This window comes from Glandiceps talaboti, chromosome 1 (genome assembly GCF_964340395.1).
Source record: "Glandiceps talaboti chromosome 1, keGlaTala1.1, whole genome shotgun sequence".
Taxonomy (NCBI): Eukaryota; Metazoa; Hemichordata; class Enteropneusta; family Spengelidae; genus Glandiceps; species Glandiceps talaboti.
In genome coordinates this window covers 27,727,848-27,754,588 of record NC_135549.1, presented here as the reverse complement: position 1 = coordinate 27,754,588, position 26,741 = coordinate 27,727,848, and the positions used below count along the sequence as shown (strand labels likewise).

The 26,741-nt window shown below is 34.2% G+C and overlaps 1 protein-coding gene across 1 annotated transcript in view; it reads right to left on the bottom strand.

Annotated features, from left to right (window-relative positions):
* Window positions 1-24,891, bottom strand: part of LOC144450237 (muscle calcium channel subunit alpha-1-like) — a 158,774-nt gene extending 133,883 nt beyond the window's left edge. The window contains exons 1-3 of the mRNA XM_078140868.1: window positions 24,799-24,891; window positions 24,232-24,553; window positions 23,681-23,786 (exon numbers count right to left, since the gene is read on the bottom strand). Coding sequence (XP_077996994.1) covers window positions 23,681-23,786; window positions 24,232-24,553; window positions 24,799-24,823 — 453 coding nt within the window. The 5' untranslated portion in view covers window positions 24,824-24,891. The remainder of the gene's footprint in view (window positions 1-23,680; window positions 23,787-24,231; window positions 24,554-24,798) is intronic.
* Window positions 24,892-26,741: the final 1,850 nt, after the last annotated feature.

Here is a 26,741-nt window from a genome sequence, read left to right as displayed (position 1 = left end):
TGAGAATTTAAAAAAAAAAATTCATTTTGTCACACCATTTTAGACATTGTCAAACTGTCCTGACCAGAAACAGTTCTTTTTTTTGTCCTAACATGAATGAATTGCTGCATAATGTATCCCCTTGAAATTCTGCGCAAGCAAATTACATGTACTTCATGCATCTGAACAGCACCTCTCCCCAAATTGTGGGGTTACTATGAATTGCTACAATGTGTATCCCTTTATCATTTATATAGTAACACAAAAATTATTCAATGCACATTAACAATACCTCTCCCCAAATTGTGATGTCAACTAAAGACAGTTATCTAATGCATCCCTCGGTCATGTTAATCTGGGTATTATAGTTACTTGTACTTTCATTAGTGATTACTTATGTGGATTATATTTTGTAACACTGTGTGGGTTTATAATCTTCTTTCATCATATCAATTATTAAAGCACTGTCACGTCAATAGTTATCATAAGATTACAAGAATACGATTATCAATTCTCTAAGTCCTCATGGCTATATTATCGTAACTGATTATGCAAATGATATTACAAGAATACGATTATCAATTCTCTAAGTCCTCATGGCTATATTATCGTAACTGATTATGCAAATGATATTACAAGAATACGATTATCAATTCTCTAAGTCCTCATGGCTATATTATCGTAACTGATTATGCAAATGATATATAAATAATTTTCTGTTGTGAACCCAAAAGTGGAATAATAGGGAGCAAAGAAATGAGGCAAATTTTAGTCAATACTGACAAAAATGTAATATGGTAAAAATTTTCTCCGGGCTACTTGTCAAACAGTCAAGTTCATTTTATAGCACAACCTTTCAAAGGTAAAATCATTTCAGATACTCAACTAAATTTCTAATATATTTCAGTTAAACAAGCATAACGTCAAGACCTTTCTCTACGGTAAATCAACCACACCATATGATGACTCGTTATTTACATATGACTAAATTACCATTTAAACTAAAACATTGTCCATTTCATGGATATTCTCGCTTAAATCTACTGTTTAAATATTTCATATTTCAATTACGTAGTTGTATTGTGAGGGTGGATGTACAGTTTGCCGTGTAGTTCCCTCGACTGAGTGGGTGGTGTGACAATAATATTACTGAAGTAATATAGCATTATTTAGAGCCTTTATAAACATAATCATGTACCAAATGTAGTCGCATGGATATCATCTTGCACTCCTGGTCAGCACATTCTCCACTAAACGTATAGCAACATGAAACAACACAAGATAATTTACATATCATTTGCATAATTACCATGTCATTGCCAAGCAACTGTTGTTTTAAATAATACGTGGAAAACACAGCGTTGTCATAAATGATGACTTTTCATTGTTTTATCAAATCCACTAATGTTACAAAAGCACCTTCCTTGCGTTCCTCTGCAAGTCTCATATTAGAATAATTAGATTCCTAAGTAAATCTGTCACTTAAAACATACCCCTTTAAATTAGGATAAATGCCCTAGTTACGCATTCATTGTTTCCATTTCGTAAAGGAATAGAATTTAGTCCTGTAAAGTATGTATTCATACAATATTTAGTGAATAAGAAATACAAGTACAGAGAACCAAATTCCAATTGTGAATGATTTTGTATCATGCAGTGACATTTATTTATTTTATCAAAGTATAGGTGTTCAATTGGACAGGATGCTTTGAATAAGCATCTATGATTAAATTTTAATATATGAATACATAATTGTAATATCATAATAAACCGTATCCATGTAGCATACAACACAGATTTAAGTGATTCGGAAGATTTTCTACAATTCAACTAGTAAGGAAAGAAAAATAGGCATCTATAGGGCTTTCAATACACTTTCTTATTCTTTCCAGTGTGTATCACAACTCATCAGGCCCGTCTGCTGGTTGCATACGGCTTCACTACCTGAAAAGCCAGTCAGGCTATTACTCTCCATCCCTAATGGTACTGCACATCCTTTCATAATGCACATAAAATGTTGTTTATCGTTATCGAAATCCCACATCACAAAGACAAAGTATGTAGCACTTCTACTGTCCTTGTGAATGTCAAGGTGTATAATTATATACATGTACATGTACACCACCTGCAGAAGCAAGTCGTCTTTGATGGCTTCCATTAGCTACCATCTGCTGTTGGGACATGCAATAATCTACTTGTATGTATGTATACACACATAAATGCATCATATGACGTATCAACTTGACATGATTTATAGCAACTCTAGGATAAACAAGATGTCAGAATTCAATTACGTACTGCTTTTATAGTGAATGATGAAGTCCTACCACTAAATTGCCAGTTGAACCTATATCCACTATAAAATGGCTGCTAATTTAAAGTCAGAGATCTACATTAAATATACTTGCAGTGAATGTATTTTCTAGTTTAGATGTCTACTTATGATATGAAAGCACTTGCTTATGACATCAATATTATGAGGGAACTGCATCATGGGATAGTTCAACCAATGTGAAGGACCATTCTGATTTATATTATGGGATATATTGCTTTTAGATTTATATACATAATGGTTGTATATTATACGACTGTTTTTTTTCTACTTTTGGGGAGGGGAGAGGGGCTCAGCTTAATTAAAACAACATATTTTAGGTTTACGATTTGTTTTCAATCTATCAAACTGAGTATACTGAAATAGCATTAACAGTAAATTTCACCCACGCCTTTGCCTTACTGCAGTTCTAACATATTTATATCAAATACAACCTAAAAACTATTTATAGCTTATTTTGTGGCTGATAAAAGGGTAGAGAATTAAGACGCATGTATACCAATAATACAACCTGCTATCTGTTCAAAAGAACAACATTATCATTTGAATTCATTTAAAATACGACATCAGTTGACATATAGTTAAGATTGTATGTCTGTCTGTCTGTCAAGAAATTGACAAACACGCCTGTTGAGACAAATTTGCACACAAGGTATACTGAAATTGACAAAATTTGTAAGCACTATCTTTTGAAATTTACAAAATCTATACATAAGTATGGTTGAAATCAACAATATTCACATTTGAGTTCAGTTGAAATACCGACAATTTGCATCTGCATTCATTTGACATCAACATAATTTGCATGCCAGTTCAAGCTCCTGTACATGTACATTAGCATTTTAATTGGCCCGACCTTTACTTTTCTAGGAGAAGACAACAAGAGATAATTGACTTGTGCATGACAGCCAAGATGTGCTAGCTATTGCTTTTATGCGCATCAACTCCTCTGAGAGGGTATGATAGATAGACATCAGCTAGTGCGATGCACTCACCTATGACAGTTAAAGAGACAAGATCAGACTAGATAAATAGAAACGCTTCCATGTCATCCTGTGATATGATAAATGTAATCTCACCAACCACACATAAATGACATATTTGATTTAAGATATAACAAGTGATATTCCCCCAAGTGTATGAGGCCCACAGCCGGTCTGCAAATTGACCGTTAATTTTTAACTATTGATCATGTGCCACTGGAGTAATTAAATAAGAAATATCACAACCAGACAAATGGCAGTGATTGCTAGAGAATGTTTCTATCTAAATAGTAAAAGGTGATATAATAGTTAAACACTTCATTTAGGCTTAACAGAAAAAATTGTGTGGTTCCAATTGCGCTCAATTTTAGAATAGGTGGGGTAGGTAGATTTTTTATTTTAATTTATTTTATATATTTTTCTTTCGTGTGAGTGTCTAATTCATGCAGTTAATATGTTTTCCGTTGTTTACCATATGGTCTCTGTGTTATTGGTTTCTTCTCATCAGATGTACAGCCATTACAGATTGGAAGAAGTTTTATATTGTCTTTTTAAGTTGATGTCAGTTTCCGCATTCACTATTTCTTGTGAGAGCTAACAATTTTCATGATTTTATTATTTTTTTCTCAAATATGTAAAAAAAAGTTTAGGGTCGGGTAACCAGAACCAAACTATTTTTTTTTAGGCTTTAGCACTATTCATATGATGTACCAAGGAGGAGGAATGTAAAAGGCATCATCTTATCATTTCTGTGAAAAACGAAGATGAACTTCGACATGAGAAATCAATAATACATGTACATACTCAAGCTCAGTCATTCCAAAAAAAAATCTTGAAATTCATAACTATTACATTAATAATTTAATATTGGAGAATACACCAACTGTAAGATTTCCGGTATTAGGGTTCTTATTTTTTTAAAGGAAATAATGAAATTCACTCAGAAATTTGCATCAAGCCATTGGAATTATATTTTTCAATTGCTTCCATCTATGGAATGCACAAAATCCTAGCTGCAAATAAACCAATAATCAATGCTTAAAAATAGTTCTTGTTGGATAATGATTAACATCTTGGTGAAAAAAAACAGTTGCTTGACAGCCACAGAGGCGGTACTATTGGCCAGCTGTAGTAGGGGTGTGCAGCCAATACTGCCAACCCCAGACCAATTTTAGACCCATTTTCACCAAAAAATAATACCCCATTTTAGACCATTACAGGATTTTAGAAGATCCAATTTCAGACCAACATATTTGTTCCACATTAAGGAAATAGTAGATGGCAAAATGTAGTTATTACGCTTGTATTTTTCCCTTGGGAGGCAACATTTGGGGGGCAATTAATAGCACAGTGATGATTTGGTAAAGGAAAATGTATCAAATTTTAAACTGAGCAATATTGAAAATATTGTAGAGCGGACCCCATTTTAGACTCTTCAGTTAAAAAAACACAGACCACATTTTAGAGCAAAGAGCAAGAAAACACAACCCAAACAGCAGGGCATATATGTTTCGTCTAATAAGGGGAGTAGACTCCCACCCACCCCCCACCCCCTACCCCCACCCCAAGCTTGACAGCCTTAATATAAAGTTGTTGCTGAAGAAAAGAATGACCCTAGCCTGATTCTTATGACTCAACTGATAGGATAACACTTAATGTAGGAACCTGGGATACTAACATTGAGTTTTAAGTTATCCTTACTGCTTCCAATTATAAGATAACACTAATGGCATGCCATTACCTAGGGTTAAATCATGGGCTTTGACACACAGATGTTCCCTACTGCACAGACCTGAGATTCAGACATTGGGCTTTAACAACTGCTCCACTAATTAGATAACACTAACGCAAGGACCTGGGCTTTAACTTATCCTTACTCCTTCACTGATAAGATGACCTGACTGCAAAGACCTTGGATTAAAACATGGGCATTTCAAATCACAATATTTACCTGTTATTGTGGACAGAAACACTGGGCACATTCATATTCCTATCAATAGCTGTGATAAACAGGACTAATGTACCCTAAATTGTTCAAGGTGATGTACAGTACAGTCATTTCAACACTTAGTAATGGTCTGATACATGCATGCCATTTTCACCAACCAAGTAATTAACATACAAACATCACTTGTCACTTGATTGTAATGTGTTCACCTATCAATGCCTACCACATGCAGAGTCCAATGGCTGTAACACAACATGCTTCTCTTGTTTAACATAAATAGGCAAAACTTTTAATTTATGACCATAATCATTTAATTTATGACCATAAAAACCATACGATTTTGTGTGAAGACTGCATCCTCATTTGCATATCATTTGCATGCAGGTATGCAATAATGTATTCGGTACTGCACTGCAGAGAAAATAGCACTAGTAAGCGTGCACATTGGTGCAAGTAACCACTGGTACCTATGATATCATAACATGTCTTTGGAAGTCTTACAGCCTTCATAATATAACTACTTTTAATTTTAAATTATTTCCAAGAACGTTATTGTGGTCAGTACTGCACTTCTAGATGTTCAAAACAGCATCATTTGGAAATAAAATTCTTAAGATGATTAACATTATTAAAGGTCACTGAATATTCTCAAGTAAAACAAACACTGTCCTTAATCACATCCTTACAGCATGACCTCCCCCAAGGCTATGATCTTGGCAATGAATCTGGGTTAATTTACATACATTGTGTACAGAGCACATGAAATTACCATTATAATAAAATATACAGTCATGGCCGCCAACAAAATTGAGTGATAACACCACAATGTTCTTACAACAGTCCTGAAGACAGTTAACTAACAGTGATCAAGTACATGTATATGTATTGTTATTACTCGCAGTAAATCCATTTTCAGAAGAAAAAAATTAATTTGGCTATCGTTTAATAGCTAAAACAATAAAGTGTGAGACTGGATAAATATTACTTTTTATGCAAATTGATTATCAGAAACCATAAACATTTCAGACAAACTAAATCCTCGTAATGTCTTGGAGATTGCATTCTGTAAAATTTAATGCATAAATTACATGTATTTGGACACTATTATGTACATGTGCAGTCTAGATATGAACTGCCCTACTTCATTACATGTACATCTCATAAATTTTATCCAGAATTGCTAATACTGTTAGCATGTATTTGCCTTCTCCTGGTTGCCATGGGAACTTGGGAAGTGACCTCTTTCTTCGTTTTAAAGATCACCATGTGATAATCACCAATTATGGACAGTATCGATTCCATGGTTACAGACACAGACACAGACATTGCCCACACCTAGATGTTTAGGTGACTCAGGAATGAGAGCTGTGACATTTAATATATTCGTAATTTTGGAAACTGGGGGTAAATCTAGCAGAAGACGTACGATGAATATTTTCAAATAGTATACATTATATATATCTTTATTTACATAACAATCACCTATTATGCATACATTTTTGTATATCACTCACTTTACTTCCTGGGAAGGCCTCAATGAATGGGACTGATATATAAAGCGTACGAAATCATTTTGAATTTGTCAAAAGTCAAAAATTTGCAAAAAAAAAGGATTACATGCTAGATAATAAATTACGCAGCAGCACAAGAAGCAAATTTATACTAAATATCAAGCCATACAAAGTCATGAATGTATGTGAATGAGAATCACTAAAAATGAACATTTGCCTTGTATGGTTTACCTTATCCATACTGTATAATAATTCAGTGTGTACTCAAATTTCATCTCTTAAAAATGTGGACACCTGATTCTTGATTCATTATTTTTATCTCACATACAATGTAGTACAATGAGAATGACTTACTATAAAATAAAAATTAAATGCATACAATGAATGTTCTGCAAAACCAATACAAGTTATAGTCACAAGATATCGGGGATTATTTACCCAAAATACCTTGAATGTGAAAAGAGGTGCCTGGCCACATGTATGTGTTAATTTATGAAGACTCGCCAGTTCTATGATGTACATGTATTTGTAAATTGTAAGGTGGAGTGCATATTTTATGTATTGACCATACAGCTACGTTAATCTGCTGCAAATTAGACTTTCATTTTAGCTGAAAACAGACTTGAGTTACATACAACTAGTCTTAGTCCCAGTGGTTAATGACAAAAGATGCAAATTATAATACTGTTCACATGAAATTATATCGGCCTTTTCCTTACAAAAAATATTCAAGATACAACATCTGAGTCCAAAATCATTACATCCATTTTTAATAGCAATGAGCTAAATTAATATTTTATAGTCGCCATCCCTTGATTCACATTCATATTATCAAACACTTAATAGTCAAATGATACATCAGGCATGTAAAATCATCTTTTCTCCCACGCAAGTTTAGAAAAAATATTTTGATGGCTCCCTAGGTAAATCAGATTGTATGAGCTTCTCGGCATATAGTTTAGAAAGATGCTATGAATTACATGTACATGTACATGTATTAATTGTATTGAGTTTGAATAACACTAGGATCTATTAGCACTAATTTTTGTAACGCCGAACTAAGTTCATGCCGACAGATTACACAGCCCATGTGGGATTTCATAATTTATTCACTGAATGATAATATATTTGTGTTGCAGGTATACTAGTCAATATCAATACTAATTATATATAATAATGTTATATGGTTGAAGGACATTGTCAAGGTCATGTCCTGGGTATTATATCAAGTAGACAATTGCACACACCTGTTAGATCGTTTAAAAAAATCCCCCCATTGGTACCTCACTATCTGAAATATATATTATACCCAGTTATTTAACTTATGAAAATACTACTTTGTTGAGCTGCGTCGCAGAAATTACAGTGAATTCTGTTACTACTACTACACACTGTACATGTACAACAAAACCAGCACAATTTTCATGTGTTATTAATATTACCATATCTAGGACCAATTGGTTTTGCACTTTACCATTTCAATGAAATTTCAATGAAATTATGCGCCTCTACCAATTATGGTTGTCTATATGCTTGTATCACTAAAAAATAATAAACCATATGACAAGAGGATATATTTATGTTGAATATTAAGTATTCCATACAATGTAGTACCGGTAATTGTATTCTGTCTGACTCAAATACATGTAGGGTGTGGACCAAATATTATTTTCTATGTTTATTATACCATCATAGAACACAGATACACATTTAGTTTCTTATACCTACAGGAAATCCAAAATCAGGATGTGCATTGAGTAAGTCATTATGTATGAAAACTGCCTCAAAAGTGCTTGCTTTTGCAGCTGTTAGGCAAAAAAAAAAAGAATTCTTTCTGGCACATCACTTAAATAACCCCGAGTCGGTCTATTTTGGGGAGTTTGTTCAGCCCATACAATCTGCAGATTCGTGGGGAAACAGAAAAATAACCCTCCCTACTTCAGTAGCAGAAAGCTGCAGAGCCAATCATGAACAAGCAAATGACATCTGGCTCAAATACATGGACACACTTGCTCTAGAGTACTAAATAAAAAGAACTGCCAGAAATAGCAGACTGAGTAACAGGTTTGTTGAGTATTTAAACAATTCTCTCTCTTTTTTTGGTCTAACAGAGCTTACATTTTAGACATACTGACTTTGAATTATGTAAGCTCACATGAAAATTTGCAGAAGAATCCACAACCGTTGTAAGACCTAGAGATTGTCAAACTATTCCTGTAGTACACAGATACACTTGTAGGGCGTTAAACCTAGCTCTTGACTAAGATATATGCTACGGGAGTTGGGGGATGAGGGTCTTCCATACTTTTAGTACCGCTGCTATGGCACCTCCCTGTCAAATCACTGAGAGAATTTGTACTTTATCAGTTTGAATGACTTAGAAATGACAATTAAAGTCAGAAGGAAACTTTGAACCGTGTTCTAAAAAATTCCCAAATTTCAGCCATAAACAGACAATCACACAATAAGTGAAGTCATTTTTTTCTAATCCTGCCATAGAGGGCATCAATTTTTTTAATTATTTCACCAGATTGAAGAAATATATAGGGTAAGTCGGGTGAGAAACATATGGCTGCCTTTATTTTGGGAGCAACTGTGTGGCTGCAAATAGCATTGAATTATGGAGTAACTGTCAACCTTTAGGATCAAAACACAATCTAAGACTGTTAACCATAGAAAGGGAATAAATATTAACACACCACACTGACAAACAAAACAAAAAACACTTTATCTGACAAGCATACAAAAATGTAACCATCTGACAAAATTGTCACAAAAAACATAATGCAACCATCTAAATATCCAGGATTCCATTTGAGTGAGTGAATTACGTACCCTACAACATGAGGCACAATTTGCGGAAAAAAATAGTGAATTTCCCATTAAACAAGAAATAAATTGATCATCATGTGTAAGGTTTCAGGATTAGATTACAGTTGAAAGACCTGACAACAAGGGGGTCGACTCAAATAGCACAGAATGACCTAAAAAAAAATCCAGAATTCCACGTATGAAGCTCAAAAGTAGGCAGCGCCATCTTGAATTTTTAAAACTCTTCAGTACAGGAGTCCAAAAAATTTCTGCAAATAATATGGCTTATACCATGCACACGCCTTGACATATTAACTTTGAACTGAAAATATCACAAGATTATATAAATATCAAATTATATACTCCGGTTGCTCTACGTCATAACAACCTATGTCTACGTCACTTGTTCTGCAGTTCTTGAAACACGAGTCAAAACATCTAAAATCACCTTAATTTTTCCTAATTTTCATCTTGAGGAGGTATAATACACTTATGACCCAAGGGTTTGTCACTACAAGTCTAGTGACTCATAGTGACAAGGCCCCTTAGGTCACTCTTTCTTTCTTTTTCCCTTGGCTGAACAGAAGAAAAATATTGGTAATATTTTAAATATCTAAATAAATTATGGATATTTTCTTTGTATAGATAATGTCACTTATAAAACTTATTTTGAAATGTTATGTCACTTGATTTTAATTTGGTAATTTTTCATTGACAAGCAAATCCCAGAAATGGAACCCTGGTCATAGTTAGAGGCTAGCATTTCAATCCCAGGTCATCCAATGTATATCAGAGCAAACAGGGATTACATAGGATCATTTTTTTTGTTTTTGGGTCAACTTTTTTTCAATATCTCTGTCTGATTTTTTATCAAATCTTAATGCCATTGGCAATCTGGATTGGGTCTTTTAAAAATGCAAGTCCATTTTATGACATTCTACTGTACTTTTCATGACACTGGAAATATCAGTAACACTTACAGATAAATAAAATAAAACACAGCGAACATAAGAAATTATTACCAAGCTAAATTATTTACACGTTTCTTTATTCATGCACATGGAACCAATGTACAGACTTCAAAGCTTCTCAAACCAGCAAAGGATTGCAATTCCCACATGTCAAACACTGTGTCAACAATTTGACAGATAAGGGTTATGTACAAGGAGTCATTTAGTAATCATATGTGTCTGCCGTACGTGTGTGATCATATAAAATTATAAAATATGTATTTTATAACATATTACATCCTTAGATAATAAAATAAATAAAACTATAAAGTTTGTATTTTATAGTACTGTTGATATACATGTAGTACCAGTGTGGTCACTGCCTCCAGTCATCCTAAAATACTATTATACAACCAGTGACAGGCAAGCATTGACAAGCAGAACTTGTTACAAACAGGTAAAATAAACAAATGAACTGGATTAATAACACTTGGCACAACATATACTATAGGAAGAGACAAGACATGCCACCGTTTGATAAGAACAGTTTTATGGCCTCTTTACATACGAGTTCACATTCACAAACAAATTTCCAGTTCCCCTGGCATTTCATGTACACATAAAGAGGCCATAAAACTGTTCTAATCAAACCATAAAATAGAATACAAGTCTCTGTAGTTCCAACATGTTGTGCCAAGTGTTATTAATCCAATTCATTTGTTTACTTTCCCTGTTTGTAACAAGTTCCCGTTGTCAATGCTTGCCTGTCATCGATTGTATTTTTTTGCTGTCATCACATCATTAAATGCTTTATTGTATCATTAATAATTTACAATAATTATATATATATTATATACAATGACTGAATTATTTCTAATATCAAGTCTTAAACCCAATATCATATTTCATTTTGTCTAATCGATCTCAATAAATTCACATTATAATTTCTACAAAAATGAAGCAATCAGTCTTACAACTTACAAGCACGGAGAATATTTCATGTCTTGGTCTAGAATTTATACTATATATAGAATTAATGGACTAACAGCAATATTACTTAGTAATGATCATTTCTACTCACAGAGTCAAAATATTTCTTGGAAGCGAATCTAAAATTGTTGCCAATGTCTCGTCAGTATCATTAGGAGTGTACTACAATGGGGCTATTCGGGATTGGCTTCCAAGAAATATTTTGACTTGTGAGTAGAAATTTCATTACCATTATACTAAAGTATAAACCGTAACAGAACTCAAAGTCCATGAATATTTATTTTCACAGCAATAACACTTTACGAATATTAGTAACTTTTTGGTACATATATACATTTCTTTGATACTGTCTTATTTATGCCACTCTACATGTATACCGGCATGTATTGAGCACTTTTTACTCTACAGTGCAGCTCACATAAAACTTCACCTGAGTGCGCGCATCACAAAAGGATCATTCTTGCACAATTGGGGTGCTAACTATGCATTGATGCACTGAATTAATGGAAAAATAGTAAAAAATATAATCAATATCAATATATTATATAGCACCAATAGAATAACAGTAATATTAATATGATATCATAAAATATTAATATAAGTATTTTTTTTTTTTTTTTTTTTTTTTTTGACAAACCAATCTTGTCAATAAGGCTTGAGGTAACAGCAGGAAATATTTCATATTTTTTTATAATGTTTTACAATTAATAAATCCTAATTAGAAAACCAATGAAACCGGATGTAATTAAGTTATGGAAATAAATTTACAAATTTGTCAGACCAGATTCACTCCTCTCTGTCACCAAGATTCCTAAACATTAGCAAAAACACTGAAAGTTTTGCCTGTATCTGAAAAATCGCTTTAAACATGGATAAATGTAATGATGCATGAATGAAACAATGTGTTACAAGAAACAAGAATAGGCTAACGAATCAAAAAAATTGTTGAGAGCAAATTATGAAATTCTGCTCAAATAGTTTAGACTTTGGGCACTTACATGAATCATATTATTTTTAAACAGATCTAATTTATTCAAATGTATGCATAGACATGTTCATTTCTAATACATATATAATGAACATAAACAGCTGATTTACCCCTACAAGTATAACATAGCAATATACATGTAGTATGTACTTGGGTAAGCACATTATCAGTGGACAAAAACAATCCATTTTTGACATTTTATCCCCACATGACTGCCATTATTTGTACAGCAATCAAACCATGGTGGAACAACTAGCAATTCCTTTAGTAAAGCAGGACATTTTCGCTAGAGATTTATTTTCTCTTAATTTGCTGCTCTAAAAAAAATGCAAAAATCGCTAGTGATTAAAAATGTCTGCTTGTACATGATGTACACAATGTACAAGACTGGTAATTAGTAAAAATTGGTCGTTGAGAACTACGGCAAAAACACAAAATTGTCTAGTGGTGAAAATATCTACTGCAAGCGTACAGTACTATACAATCTGTATCTGACCTCACACAATGCAGTGACCCATTTCATTAATATGCATATATAATGTAATTAGTAATCCCTGCTAATTAGGCAGACATAGTGAATCTGGTCTTACACAATAGATAATTTACAAGTTAAATAACTGAGACAACCCCCTGCTGATGATCCAATTCACAATAACTGCAATTACAAAACTCTGAGGACTAATTGTGAAGTTTTTTCACTACACACTAATAAAGGGCCCCCTGCATTGATAATCATTATCAGGTTTTTTAGTGATTTAAACTCTGGGAACCCTAGTAACAGAAAGTGGAAATGTGATAATTAAAATCTATTCATATCATGGAGAATAAGTTTGATGGGAAACTCCAGTAAAATACTGAGGGAAAGTAGGTAGTTTTTCCCATTACCCTTAAAACTGCATTGACTGTAACTGAAGTACTATTTTTCCAATCAGACAACCAACAATGTATTCAAAAAATTGTTGCAATACCAATAATTAGATATTAGAGGTCTAATTTTTCTGTATGTTGCATAGTAATAAGTTAACATCATGATTGCTCATTATCGGGTGCGGACCTAAAAATTGATTTGATTGGATTTACATGTACTACCATATCATGTGTACAGCTACACATGCATATATTTTACCCACAGGTGATTCACTACTGTTCAAGGTGTACGACATTATCAAGTAAGTCATGATATCTAGCAAATAGTTTCAAAAAATGTTCCCAATGTAGCTAGCTCAGCTTTAACAAAAACTCTGTATTGTAGTTTGTACTGTATGCAACTAGTCCAAGATGGTGAACCTAACGACGGTTTATATTTAGCAACCAATATACGCTTCCCTGTCCACAGGTGGGACGACTACTTCAGAGATGCCATCTGATTTCCATGACAATGCCAGATAATATTCCCAGCATATATTTTTGTATTGTTGACAAAGTAATTCCCAGTAAGGTATATATCACCTCCTGCTATGTGTGGTAGTAATTTATGTACATACTATTACAGCCTGTAATACACAATATCCAATCTATTTTAACATAGTTCGAGGAAATCTTGTTGTCAAGGGGATTTACAATATATACCATAAGTGGGGTCCATAACCATATGTTATACATGTATATAATGTATACAATTGCAGTTTCTATTTCCAAAGCCATTTTATTCCAATTTATGATAATTTTACTATTTGTATTATCAAGTCAATTCAATGCCATACTATTGTATTCTGAGATTACTGAAATCAGTATCATTTCATTTTTCTTTTTTTGTAGTTTATTCCTTATCATCTGAGTGTGTTATACTCCCCTTGCTGGTCAGTAGATAGTAAATAGAAGGACTCTTTCTACACATATACCATTATACCTGACTGCTAAAATATGCAGAGCAGCTGTAGACAACACCATACATCACCACTTTTTTTCTTAAACTGTTAAATGCTTCAAATATCAGTTCTTGCTTTTTGTTTCTTAAATTCTTATCTACACACACACACACACACACACACACACACACACACACACACACACATACACACACATACATACATACACACACACATAAACACACACATACATACACATTCACACACACATACATACATACATACATACATACATACATACATACATACATACATACATACATACATACATACATACAATGTACATACATACATACGCATGCACATACGTATGCACGCACGCACGCATGCATGCACACACACACATATACACACATACATACACACACATACATATATACACACACATACACACATACACACACATACACACACACACACATACATACATACATACATACATACATACATACATACATACATACATACATACATACATGCATGCATGCATACATACATACACATGTGCACACATACATGTACACACACATACACACACGCATGCATGCATACATACATACATACATACATACATACATACACCATATATTTCAAAGATTTTATATTCACTTCAAAAACGCAGCTCAACAGGAATATAAAATACTAAGATGAGTCTCATAAGTACTTATTGGGACAAAACTTAAGTCTCAATTTGGCCCATGGTGTAACTTAAAAGTACTCATACATTATTCCTCTTGTTAAGTTGTTATTGCCTTAAACATCATTATTCAAAAGGCTGACTTTAACGGCATATTTTTAGTAAATCCCATGTGCACAGCTGTTTCATCTCATTCAAAATCATTAGACACTATAATAGAATTCCATCAAAAATTATAACGTTGATCGCTTCTGTATTTCATTTCAAAATTATAACAAAGTGTAATGTTATTGCAGGGAGTAATATGTAATACCTAGAGATAAAAATCACCTGGGAGTTCCGTTTCTCATTTAATATCTGGACTCAATATTTTAGGGATAAAAATCACTTGAGGGAGATACTGTAGTACTTGTATTTCAATAAATTAACCAGTCAGACATTGATCGCTTCACTGTGTTTGCTCAACCGAAACCACATGAATAAACAGCTCTCACAAATGTTAGCGCAGCACAAGCTATGTATCAATGCAAGTCTACCGTTATAGTGATTACTGAAATTGTACATGTATAAAATATCACCGAATCCATTTAGCATATAACTCATATAAAAGTTAACTCATGCTGGAGTTGCCACCTGTTAAAATAATAAACCAAAACCCTCAACCTTTGCACAAACTCATCATACACTCAACTATTGTACCCACCAATTACTAAGTCCAGGCTAGGTTTCACCTCCTGAGTAACCAAAACCTGGAAACACAGACACTTACAGCAAAGTCTACCCACAAGCCATTCACCTCAATACTTATATTTTTCAAAAAAAAAAATCCAGGTCTTACAACTGTGTACCCAAATCACAAATACTCAACCTTTTAACACCATGTACATCATCACACACAACCAAGCCATTCACCTAGCTCTCATAGACCCATTTTCTTACAACCTTTCCTCGGTACAAACCCAAAACCCATATTACTTCAACCCTGATTATACCCTGAGGCCAAGATACAACTTTAGACCAATACAGTACCAATATAGCCAATATATCTCATGCCATATAATATCGCTTCGCTTCACAGCCCGATATATATCTATTACAACTCTCATCTTTCAAGCTATATATGCATATAGAAACCTAGATTCAAATGCCGTCATATTTCAGTCATTTTAGTGCTTTTGTGAAAGCCGACAGACAAGTAGATAAAATCTACCAGTCAATTTCATAGATATTTTATCAGGGTTACCCCAAAAATGATAGTACAGGAGAAACTTAAATTTTACCAGAAAATGATATTTCCTCCTTTCTTATCAAATGTTCCAAATAACCAGAAAAAAAAACATACACTGTACATAAATCAATGACTTGAATTGATAAATGTTGTTGACAGTACAAAATATACACCATAGGCATACGATAGAAATATTCTGCCATCACATTGTACATTTTCCAAATGCTCGCATGTCTGAGTGTACTCCAGAAGTCCCTGGTACAGTGGTAGCTATTTACTTGTCATAATTGACTTGATGCCAGTCAATGAGCCAGTCAAAGTAATCTAAAGACATCAATAAAATATCGGCAAATATCTTTATGAATCATTCTACTCTATTGTCTCGTGTAACCAAATCTGATATGTATGAAAAGCTATCATGGTATAATATTTCATATCGAAAAAATAAAACATGGGTCACTGGGTCATATCTAGCGGTTCTGTTCTATTTCCGAATCGATATTCCGACATGATCAAATATGTTATAATATGCAAATGTGCTATCAATATCGCAATTATTAATCAATACAGTCCATCTTGTATATGTACTTATTAAATGTTGCTATTTTATACAGATGCCAAGCTGTATACATTATTACATGTATCATGAGTCTCTGTGTAATATTTTTCATTTACCGAGATTTTACTACCAATCAAAGTAAGTAATTTGTTACAAAAGTACGGCGTCCGTATCAGGTTTCAAGTTCTATAAAAATCAGAGTACATGTAGTGCGTCACAGAACACATTTGATGCAAATGTTTTGAAATTCTAGACTTGTTGATCACAAAATGCAAAATTTAAACAAGTTACAATGCTTTTCTATAATTAGATATTATTCCTCAATATTTTTCTTCATTCATTCACGACTGACCTAAGGGGCCCTTGTCACTACGAGTTGCTTGACGAGTAATGAAAACCCTTTAGGTCAGTGGTATTTTCCGGCTGAATGAAGAAAAACATCAGGGGATTTTTTTTTTTTAAATTCAAGAAAAGTAACGGCAATTTTGAGTGTTTTGCCTCATATTTCAAACACAGTAGAACTAAAGACATAGACACGTCTTGTCGTGACACAAACGCCCATTATTGTGATACATATGTTTTGTTGAACCTATCTCGTGCATGGTATAATCTCTCTTTTCCATCATTAAATCATTATTTACATTGCAAAAATGTTAGATAATTAAAATCTACTAAAGGTACATTGTACATGTAACATATTGCGTAGATTGCGAGGCGTGATGGTCATAATTAGGCATTTCATTTCTAAACATTCATAATAGATTCTGCAAAGTCAAATAAATTCATTGTTTATATTGGGGAATTGAAGTACCAACAGCTGTAACTATATTTAATATATTTTTTTCCATACTTCCTCATATTATTTTTGACTTTCTTATCTAGTGGGCAAATGCTCTCGATGCCTTACAGATACAAATTTTTAACAAACATGTAAATTATTAACGTGCAAAAATTAAATTTTATTTCGATATTAAAAGTGTCAGTGATATGTTTTTCACTCCTAGTGATTCTTAACATTCAAATAAACATAAATTTACGAGGAATATTGCATTACACTGCGTTTAAACTGACTTGTCAATAAAATATCCATTTTTGTTGAGAGTGTTATAATTTCATCCATGAGCAGTGTAAACCACCAAAATGTAGTGTGCATTTTCAAACACGTTAAATTTAAATACTTAATACTATTATTATCATTATTATTATTATTATTTGGTTGAACTTTCAAGACTGAAAAATAAAATATGCATAATGTGCATATAAAGTTATTTTGATTTATTCTGACTCAAATAATACATAAAATATTTATGATACAGAATGTGTAATATATATCGCATAGCAACCAAATCTTTGTCTAATAAAAAAGAAGCAAAGATGAATAATAATATAGGAAGATGAGTGTCAAAATATTAAAAATATGATATTCTAGTGTACTGTTGATTGATGAAATTAACTTTTTGTGAAATCTACACTGTGCATGAAATTATAATTTTAACAAACTATGTATATTTCCAATTGTCATTTGTAATGCTACATGTAGTACTGTACACGAAGTAAAACCTACTGTACGTACAAATGCCAGTCAAAAACTTTGAAATTTAACACTTTTAAAGCTGCTGAATAGATGTAACTAAAGGTATTATGTTTTCAATCAGGCAACCATCATACCCTGAAAGTTGTTACAATACCAATAATAAACACACATGTACATGTCAATCAGATGTCAATTAGATGTCCAGTTTATGATGTGTAAGTAGTATAATAATAAAAAGTTGAAATCATGATTTATTGAGGTGCTGATTTTTTGGGCACAGACCAAAACTCAATTTCATCGGACATACATGTATTTCACCATACTACATGGGTATGTGTGTACTGCTACACAAATATGTTTACCCCACAAGTGATTCAATACTGTTCAGGGTGTACGATGTACGATGTGATGAATAAATCATTATATCTAACAAAACAGGTTTTTTTTTTTTTTTTAAAAACATTCCAGTAGCAGCTACATGTAGTGTTTGGTTTCAACATCTTGTATGTCTATGTGATCATACTCTTAAAATACTCTGTCAGTCTTTAAGTGTTAAGATTTAACCATATACATGTAGTTTCCTTCTATTCTCCATAAGTTTACATAGTAACTAACATGTAGTTGTTATCATTGGGTTACTGTTAGAAACCACACTAAATTATCACATCATCTACCACATATCTTCCTATCCACTAAAGTGACATCATTTATAAGGCAGTGCGCTCCATAAGTGCACCAATTAATGCTCTACTCAAGGTCAATTTGACAACACAAACAACAAACATGTGACCCACTAAAACTGGTGTTCCCCTATCCCTTATACTAGTGTGCTGACCCACAAGAAAGATATCATCATTTTGACCCACAACAAAAAACATGTACAGCCAGACTAGTACATTTGTCTGCCTGCATTCACTGCATTCATTCCCCTGCAAGCCACTGCCCCCCCCCCCCCCCACTCCGTAAAACAAATCAAGGCCTTCCTTTCCAACTACATCAAATTTGTAGATATTATGTTTCATGTCACCAAATATGACATCAGGACAGACAGACACTAACACTGAATGTACTAAGACCATAAAATGTCAATATTTAGACTCGACCCGATATTAACATGATAGATCTTCACTCAGACAACGACCAAGATAAAACTCTATTTTCATTTTAACACATCAAATATTCCCTGAGATCAATCATACAAATGGAATTTGAAAACCCTTGCGATATAACAGAAAATCCCTGCCAATATGTACACCTGCAGGTCTATACACTTATATTTTATTTTCCCACAATGCACTTCCATCCACTCACCCTAATAAGATATTTCTGTACATCAAGTGGTACCGGTATCTTTGTAACCAAAGCAACAAAAACAGATGACATATATGTATTTATATTCCCTAGCTCATACACAGATAGCTAGATTGAATTGTTAACAAAATTTTGACATAAACAGTTTTACAACTGAGTGGGTGAATTTTTCTTTTTTCTTTTCCCTACATTGTGCAAGAGGATGTTTTTCTCTCCTGTTACAGGGAGAACCATTTTGATATTATATTTGACAGCTGCCAATGTAGATAATTGTGACAACAGATACAAAAGAAGCACGGCTGAAGTGATAAATGCTCACCTTTTCCATTAATAGATACTGTTGGTTTCCGTGGAAACAACTCTCCCAGTGGCAATTTGATATTTGTGAAGGCAGTGGGAGTTGGAGTGTTTTATCAAAAATTTATGCTGACAGAAAAGAAAGCACGGTTGACTTGTAATGATAATGGATGTCGTCTCTTGGTACTTCCTCAACTTAATTCATGCTTGTTTCTGGATCAAATGAATTTATCATACATGTACATCATAATGATATATACATGTGAAATTTTAACAGCAGAATGTGTCTACAAATAAAAGTTTCTCAGTATTTTTTTTCTAAAACATTCTACACCTGCACGTCTAAACATTTTCTTTTCAAAACCAAGAACAAAGGTCAAGGGTCACAGCTTTTTGAAAATATTTTAAAATAAAACTTATGGCTATGCATCTTTATATAACTATAATATAGTATAAGTGACTATAACTTGCAGCTGTGGCCATAAAACAAATTCAGTTACCAGGAGTCATTTTTTTCAGACTCTCTTATGAAATCAACAGCATTGCATTGTATTTAGATGTTATTCCCAATATTTTTCTTCGTTTAGCCAAGAAAATACGAGTGACCGGGTGATGAGTAGTGACAACCCTTAGGTCACGAGTATTTTCCAGCTGAATGAAGAAAAATATTGGAGAATAACATAATTATATCAGAGCCGGTAATAAGAAATATTGGGGAAAGTGATGGCGACTGTTTTGACTCATATTTAGAACACAGCAGAATCTGTGACGTAAACACCACGCATACGTACGCATTGTAATGACATCTATATGCGTTGTCATGACACACAACTAGGGTATAAATTCCATATTTTTTTTGTTCAACTTGGCTTGTGCATGGCATAATATACATTATGCACTTTCTCGTTTTAAAAGTATTAGTGTCAAATATCACTTTAGCTGTCAAATGGATTGATGAAGCGACAATTAACAGAAAAGACAAAACTAGCAGATGACTGTAACTGACACAGTGTGGCAGAGAATGACATATGAGCTCCTGTTATTGTTAAAGCTAGCAGATGACTGTCAATTCTTGACACAAGGTGACAGAGGGTGACAACAGAAGACCAGATAGGTAGCAGACAGCTATTAGTTTATAACTATGATATATCCAAATGTCCCTCAATCCAAACTTGTGAAGTCATATTTTTGTGTATGGACCCCCACCACATGTGACTAAAAATTAGCAATGGTGTAAAATATCACCTAACCAAACCTTATAACGAGGTATCTCCTTTTTAATCTAATATCATAAAACAGGTACAGACATAACTCAATTTCCCAAAATTTAAACAGGTGTCATTCATATCAACCGAAGTGAGGTCAGTTGGTAACATGCTGAGATAGAAAACAATAGACACACACACACATACACACACACCTGTAGCTGATGACTTTACACCAAAAAACAGTTCAGGTCAATTTTTTTTTATCTTAAAATAGTTTGTGTACATTCACAGTGACAGGGGTCTTTGGATCATGCAAGAAGAGTTTAATACACTCGAAGTATACCCCAATAATACTGAAATTGAGGGGAGGGGGTTAACATTACGGAACAGTTGTCTATATGCTTATTGCTTACCCATATGCATCTTGCAATGTTAACATGAAAGGCGCACACACACCGGTATATGGAAACGTTAAAATTTAATTTTCTGGGTAAAATATCCAATTTATGTTATTTGAATAATTATGTGATGCCTGTAAATATATTATATTACTAAATAAATCTGAAATCTACATGTTATAAAGGTCACATGCTAAACGTGCCAAAGGGATTAGTATGCGCACTCGTTTTCAACTCTGTTCATATACATATATCTGATGTTGTACCTGTTCTTAAGTCTGTCAACAATAGAAAACAAACATCAAAACTTTTGTTTGCAGATTTAAGTATGCTTGACAAAAACTGACTTTTGTGTTAAAGCACCAGACGACTTTATAATCAGTGTCAACCTTTTTGTACGAGACACGACCAGTTACAACAGAAAAAAAAACACTCATCCATTATTCGCAGATAACTTAACAATAGAGGAATGGAATGACTACAGCCCATTGACAACACTTTGCATTGTTACAGAATACAATACGTAGAGGTATACCTGTGTGTTTGTGTTAGTCAGATACACAAGGGGTTGTACCGTAGCGTGTTAGAAACACCACTCAACCATAGCCGACATACTTAGTACTTTCTATTCATTCTAATCATTGCCTAGGGAATAAACTATAAAGTATGTATAGAGCTGTGCACAAGCCTCCCATCTCAGACTAGAAAGTATATTGCAAAAGTCACTAAAAATTATTTACATTTTTTTCTGCTATATTTTAAATAAATTATTAATTGATTTTTTTTAATAATATATATTATGTGATTTCTTTTAATTTGATATTTTTGGTACGTAACAATTTTCTTACTATTATTAATTTGAATCTGAATGCAGTTAAGATGTGTTCATTTGGTGACATAAATTTGATGGAGAAATTCCTGCTACCAATATTATACTTATCATGTCGTGCCTTTTAGCCTAATATATGCATATGTATAATACCCTAGCACTTGAACTTGGTGCTGGTGAGACTAGATTAAATTTTAAAATCTAATTTAAGATTTACTCCAGAGTCTATGTTTAAACTCATAATTACAAAACAAATGTAAATCTACAAAATGGCAAACTTCAGAAACATACTTAATTATGTGTCATGGGTTGTTCTTTTTTTTTAGAACGTCGACAAAACAATACTGCCGAAGTTACTGAAAATCAGCTTTTGGTGAACACCATCTCGTTTTGAATTGTATAGCCCATACTGCCAATGGTTCAAATGATACACACACCTTTCAAGATGTTTCAAGGACTGCGACAAGAGCTTACACAGTCACCTCTACTTACAAACATCAACCTAATCTGTTTTCAAGACACAAGAGTATTTTAAAAGATAAAGGTATCCAACAACATGAAAACAGTCTGACGTGCAAGATCCTCAAATATTACTCTCCTTCAATATAGCAGGGATGTGAATCGGGGGGGGGGGGGGGGGTCAACTTTGCTCTTCTCAGGTTTTCAATAAAAAAAAATCCTGACCTCCTGACCCCTGTGTTTCATTATCTCATCTTGACACTACACTGTCTTCATTTTCAATGCAGGCACATATATAACATAATCTACATGTGCAAGTTAAAAATACCTAACATCACTGGAAGGCATGTCTCTAATTTTAGAGTAGAGGCCCATCAGTGGGAAAACTCAACCAGAGGTCATAATACTGGGGGTTAAATGATCAACTAGTCTTTTAAGTCTTGTAAAACCAGTCATAGCTATATATACAGAAAGTGGACAGTACAAACACTTTGTAGGACAAGTGGCTTCCTGAATTACTCTCTAGAAACAGTGTGTTTGTTTGGTTGGTTCGTTGATACGAGAGTTTGTCTATACAGAGATTTGCCTATTCAGCCATGGTTAATTAATATGGACTAATACTACCCGTGTTTTAGACCCCTCCTCTCCACTATCATCACTGGCTAGCAATTAAGAAAATGAAACTACTAAATTGAAATCGTGTAATTGGCAAAAGGTGACGAGATTGGAGGGAGGGGCCACTCTGGGGATGGAAAACTAATGAACAGTGACTGTGTGTTGTGAGGGCACACGACTTGATAACGGCGTTACTACACTACGTAGTAGTAAATGCTGAACAAATTAAATATGCATGTACTTACCAAGTGATGGTTGATTTCGTTTGAGTCGCCATGTGGAAAGGGTGTCCATACTGCCAACGCCACGCAATTTGCAAAAATTGTTAAAAGTATGAGGTACTCGAAGGGCGTGAGGGGAAAGATGTGTTAAGGATAAGACTGTACAAATTTCCTGGATGCATTGCAAAACACACTTTCAATGAAATATAAATAAACACAAAATGATGATGATAAAGACATTAAATAAATAAGTTTGGTAAATCGACAGCAAAATCAATATTTTTCCCAAGCGGATCGAAATCGTGGTGAACAAATCACAACAGTTTGTTTTGATTTGTTTACATCACCCACGCCGTCGGTGTTTTCACTGTGTTTATCCCCAAACTTCAGGGCAACGGGGTATGCCTATTTTCTTACAATATTCTCGACGATCGGGATTTTTCAACCGCGGTTGACATGCTGTCGATGGACCATTTATGTGTCATCATCAATGTAAAACACACAAATTAGAAGTAAACACATCAAAATACAAGCGTGCACCTTGATATTTTGCATGCGATTCTTGCAAAGGATATTTCCATTCCACGATACTAATGCACAATCGTCTAAGCGGGTTATCTAGTTTTAGACATAACAGAGCTCTCGGAGGCCTTGTGGGCACTGAAGGATGGTGATGTTTGGTTTTCTTTTGGTAGGGTGTTGTACGTTTCCGTGTCATTGTAGCGGCGGTTGTGGTAGCCGACAACGTTGTTCTCCATGCACTGCTGAGACCAGCGGCAACGTCTCCTTCGACGCCGGGTTGTGTTTCACCGGTTGGTGTGTAATCAGGGTTCGTCTGTATTCCAGGACTTGCTGCGTAGTGTCCACTACCAACAGCCCGACTGTCATTATTTAACCCTATGGGTGAAAGAATGGTAAAGGAAGGTGAGATCACTCTAACCATCATCGTGCACGACAATGTACGACGGAAGCTACGGTAAACGAAAACAATAATCAAGCAAGGTGACCCGCGACAGACGCTGAATCTGCACTATCCCTTGAATTCAATGAGGCCCCATTGAAAATCACACTCTTGTATTCACGACGTTTTCACGCTCAACTTCACACAAAGACAAATAGAATGATAAGAAAAGCCGCTTTACCCATTGCTGGTAGTCGTACGTCCATGGCTAAATTGTGGCTAGGGGTAAACTGTGATTTCTGAAAAATTCCCGATCACTCTCTTATGATCTCCATATTTTCCTTCATCTGAATGAGTTACATCCGGGTATTTCATAATTACGAAAATATTAAGTCCTAACTATTTTTATATGGGGGTGGACGTATCATTTCTGAATGCACTTTCACTTATAAGTCGCCCTTTGTTCACGCTTTACTTTCAACGCAGATTAGTTGCATAACCTCTTTTGTTGTTTTGTTACACAGACTAAGGAAATGAAGGATTGAATAGGTCGTTCGCCACAGGGAAAAATCACAACGCCAAGTCTATTCATAAGTGTATATCCAACTAACCCCTCACGCTGACGTGAAGAGACCGTCTTCATAATGAGCGAGTGTGGAAGACAGCCTGTCGACGATATGGCTGTGTGCGTGTTGCTTTAAAAACAATATGTGGCCCAAATATTGAGCATGCTAAACAGTTGTCAAGGCGAAACGGATGAGGAAAAATATCTGTTTGCCAAATATTTTATCTTTTTAGATTACGGAAATTGGAACTGTCGTGTGAATCTTGTGTGATTTTCGCCATCTTGGCTTTAATAAAAGTCTAAGAATTTGCAGAGTAGATTCTCATTAGCATCAGTGGAGAACATATATCGCAGACGCATGCGTCTTACAAGACACGGGCCTCAGCTCCAAATTCCTTCCTAGTGTAGCTGTAACCATTTTTTAGCTATCGGCATGATGATCGTGCTAACCAACAGAAGAAGAATCCAAATTGACAATCTGCGATTGGAGAATACTCGAATTCGCATAATGTTGATGACACTTTTCGACCGCCAACAACCAACCGGGACGTATAATTACATATGAAAGGTGAAGATGTCTGCCTAGAAAAGCAAAAAAAGGCTACTTGTTGAACCCCTGACACGAGGTGGTGCTGTAGTATTTACATGATTACGAGGGGTGGGTTATATGTATAGGGAACAATGAAGGTGGGAAGGCACCTACATGAGGGAACGAACAATTATATTAATGTACCATTGAAGAAAAACAACTGAAACGCCACGCGCCATTGTATAGCAAGTTCACGGAGAACAATTTTAGCTTTTCAATTTTAAGTCTTTTAGTTTATGGTCGATTAATTAAATAATGAATGCACAGTGCGCATATTGCATACCACCTGTCCGGTCGCCTACGTTATTGATAAAGTAATTAATTAATTAATCAATCAATCAATTCTTGACTTCTTTCGTTTATGCATCGGTGGGTTGGTCGGCCAGTGAGATCTGTACTCAGTATCGTGGCCTTTCTGTGCATCAGAGCTAATAGAACATTGTTTATTTCCTAATTGTTATTTGATTAATCATGATGTACAGTCAGCTATTAAACCCGCTGTCAACATCCCCATAATATAGGCCAGGGGAAGTTATCAAATGTAAATATAGCGCGTCCTCTACGGCGTCATCGATCAGATGATCAAACGCTTCCGTCCTCGTTACCCGAAGGGTTCCGAACCCAATCAAATGGATCCGGTGGAAATGGTCATCTTATCCGTTAATGGTTTAGCCCATAATCTATGTCATTTTTTATATAGTAATTACATGTACTTATTCCTAGCAAGTCATAACTAAACATGGTTGTACACGCTGACGCACATATCATATGTCGCAACTAAAACTATCATACAGCGATACATTGGTGTAGACAAGTCATCGAGTGTCATTGCGTAATTTAGCTCAACATTTCACATTTCCGTTCGTTTGTATTTTCCGTAATATAAGTACAGCTAAAAGTATATATCATTTACAAAAACACACATTTTAACATGGTTATTACCGGCTCAATTTTACAACTTCTTTCGAATGCGTATTGTGTTGAATAAGGTACAAATAGTACCTTAAAGGCTTAACGTAAAATTTTTTTA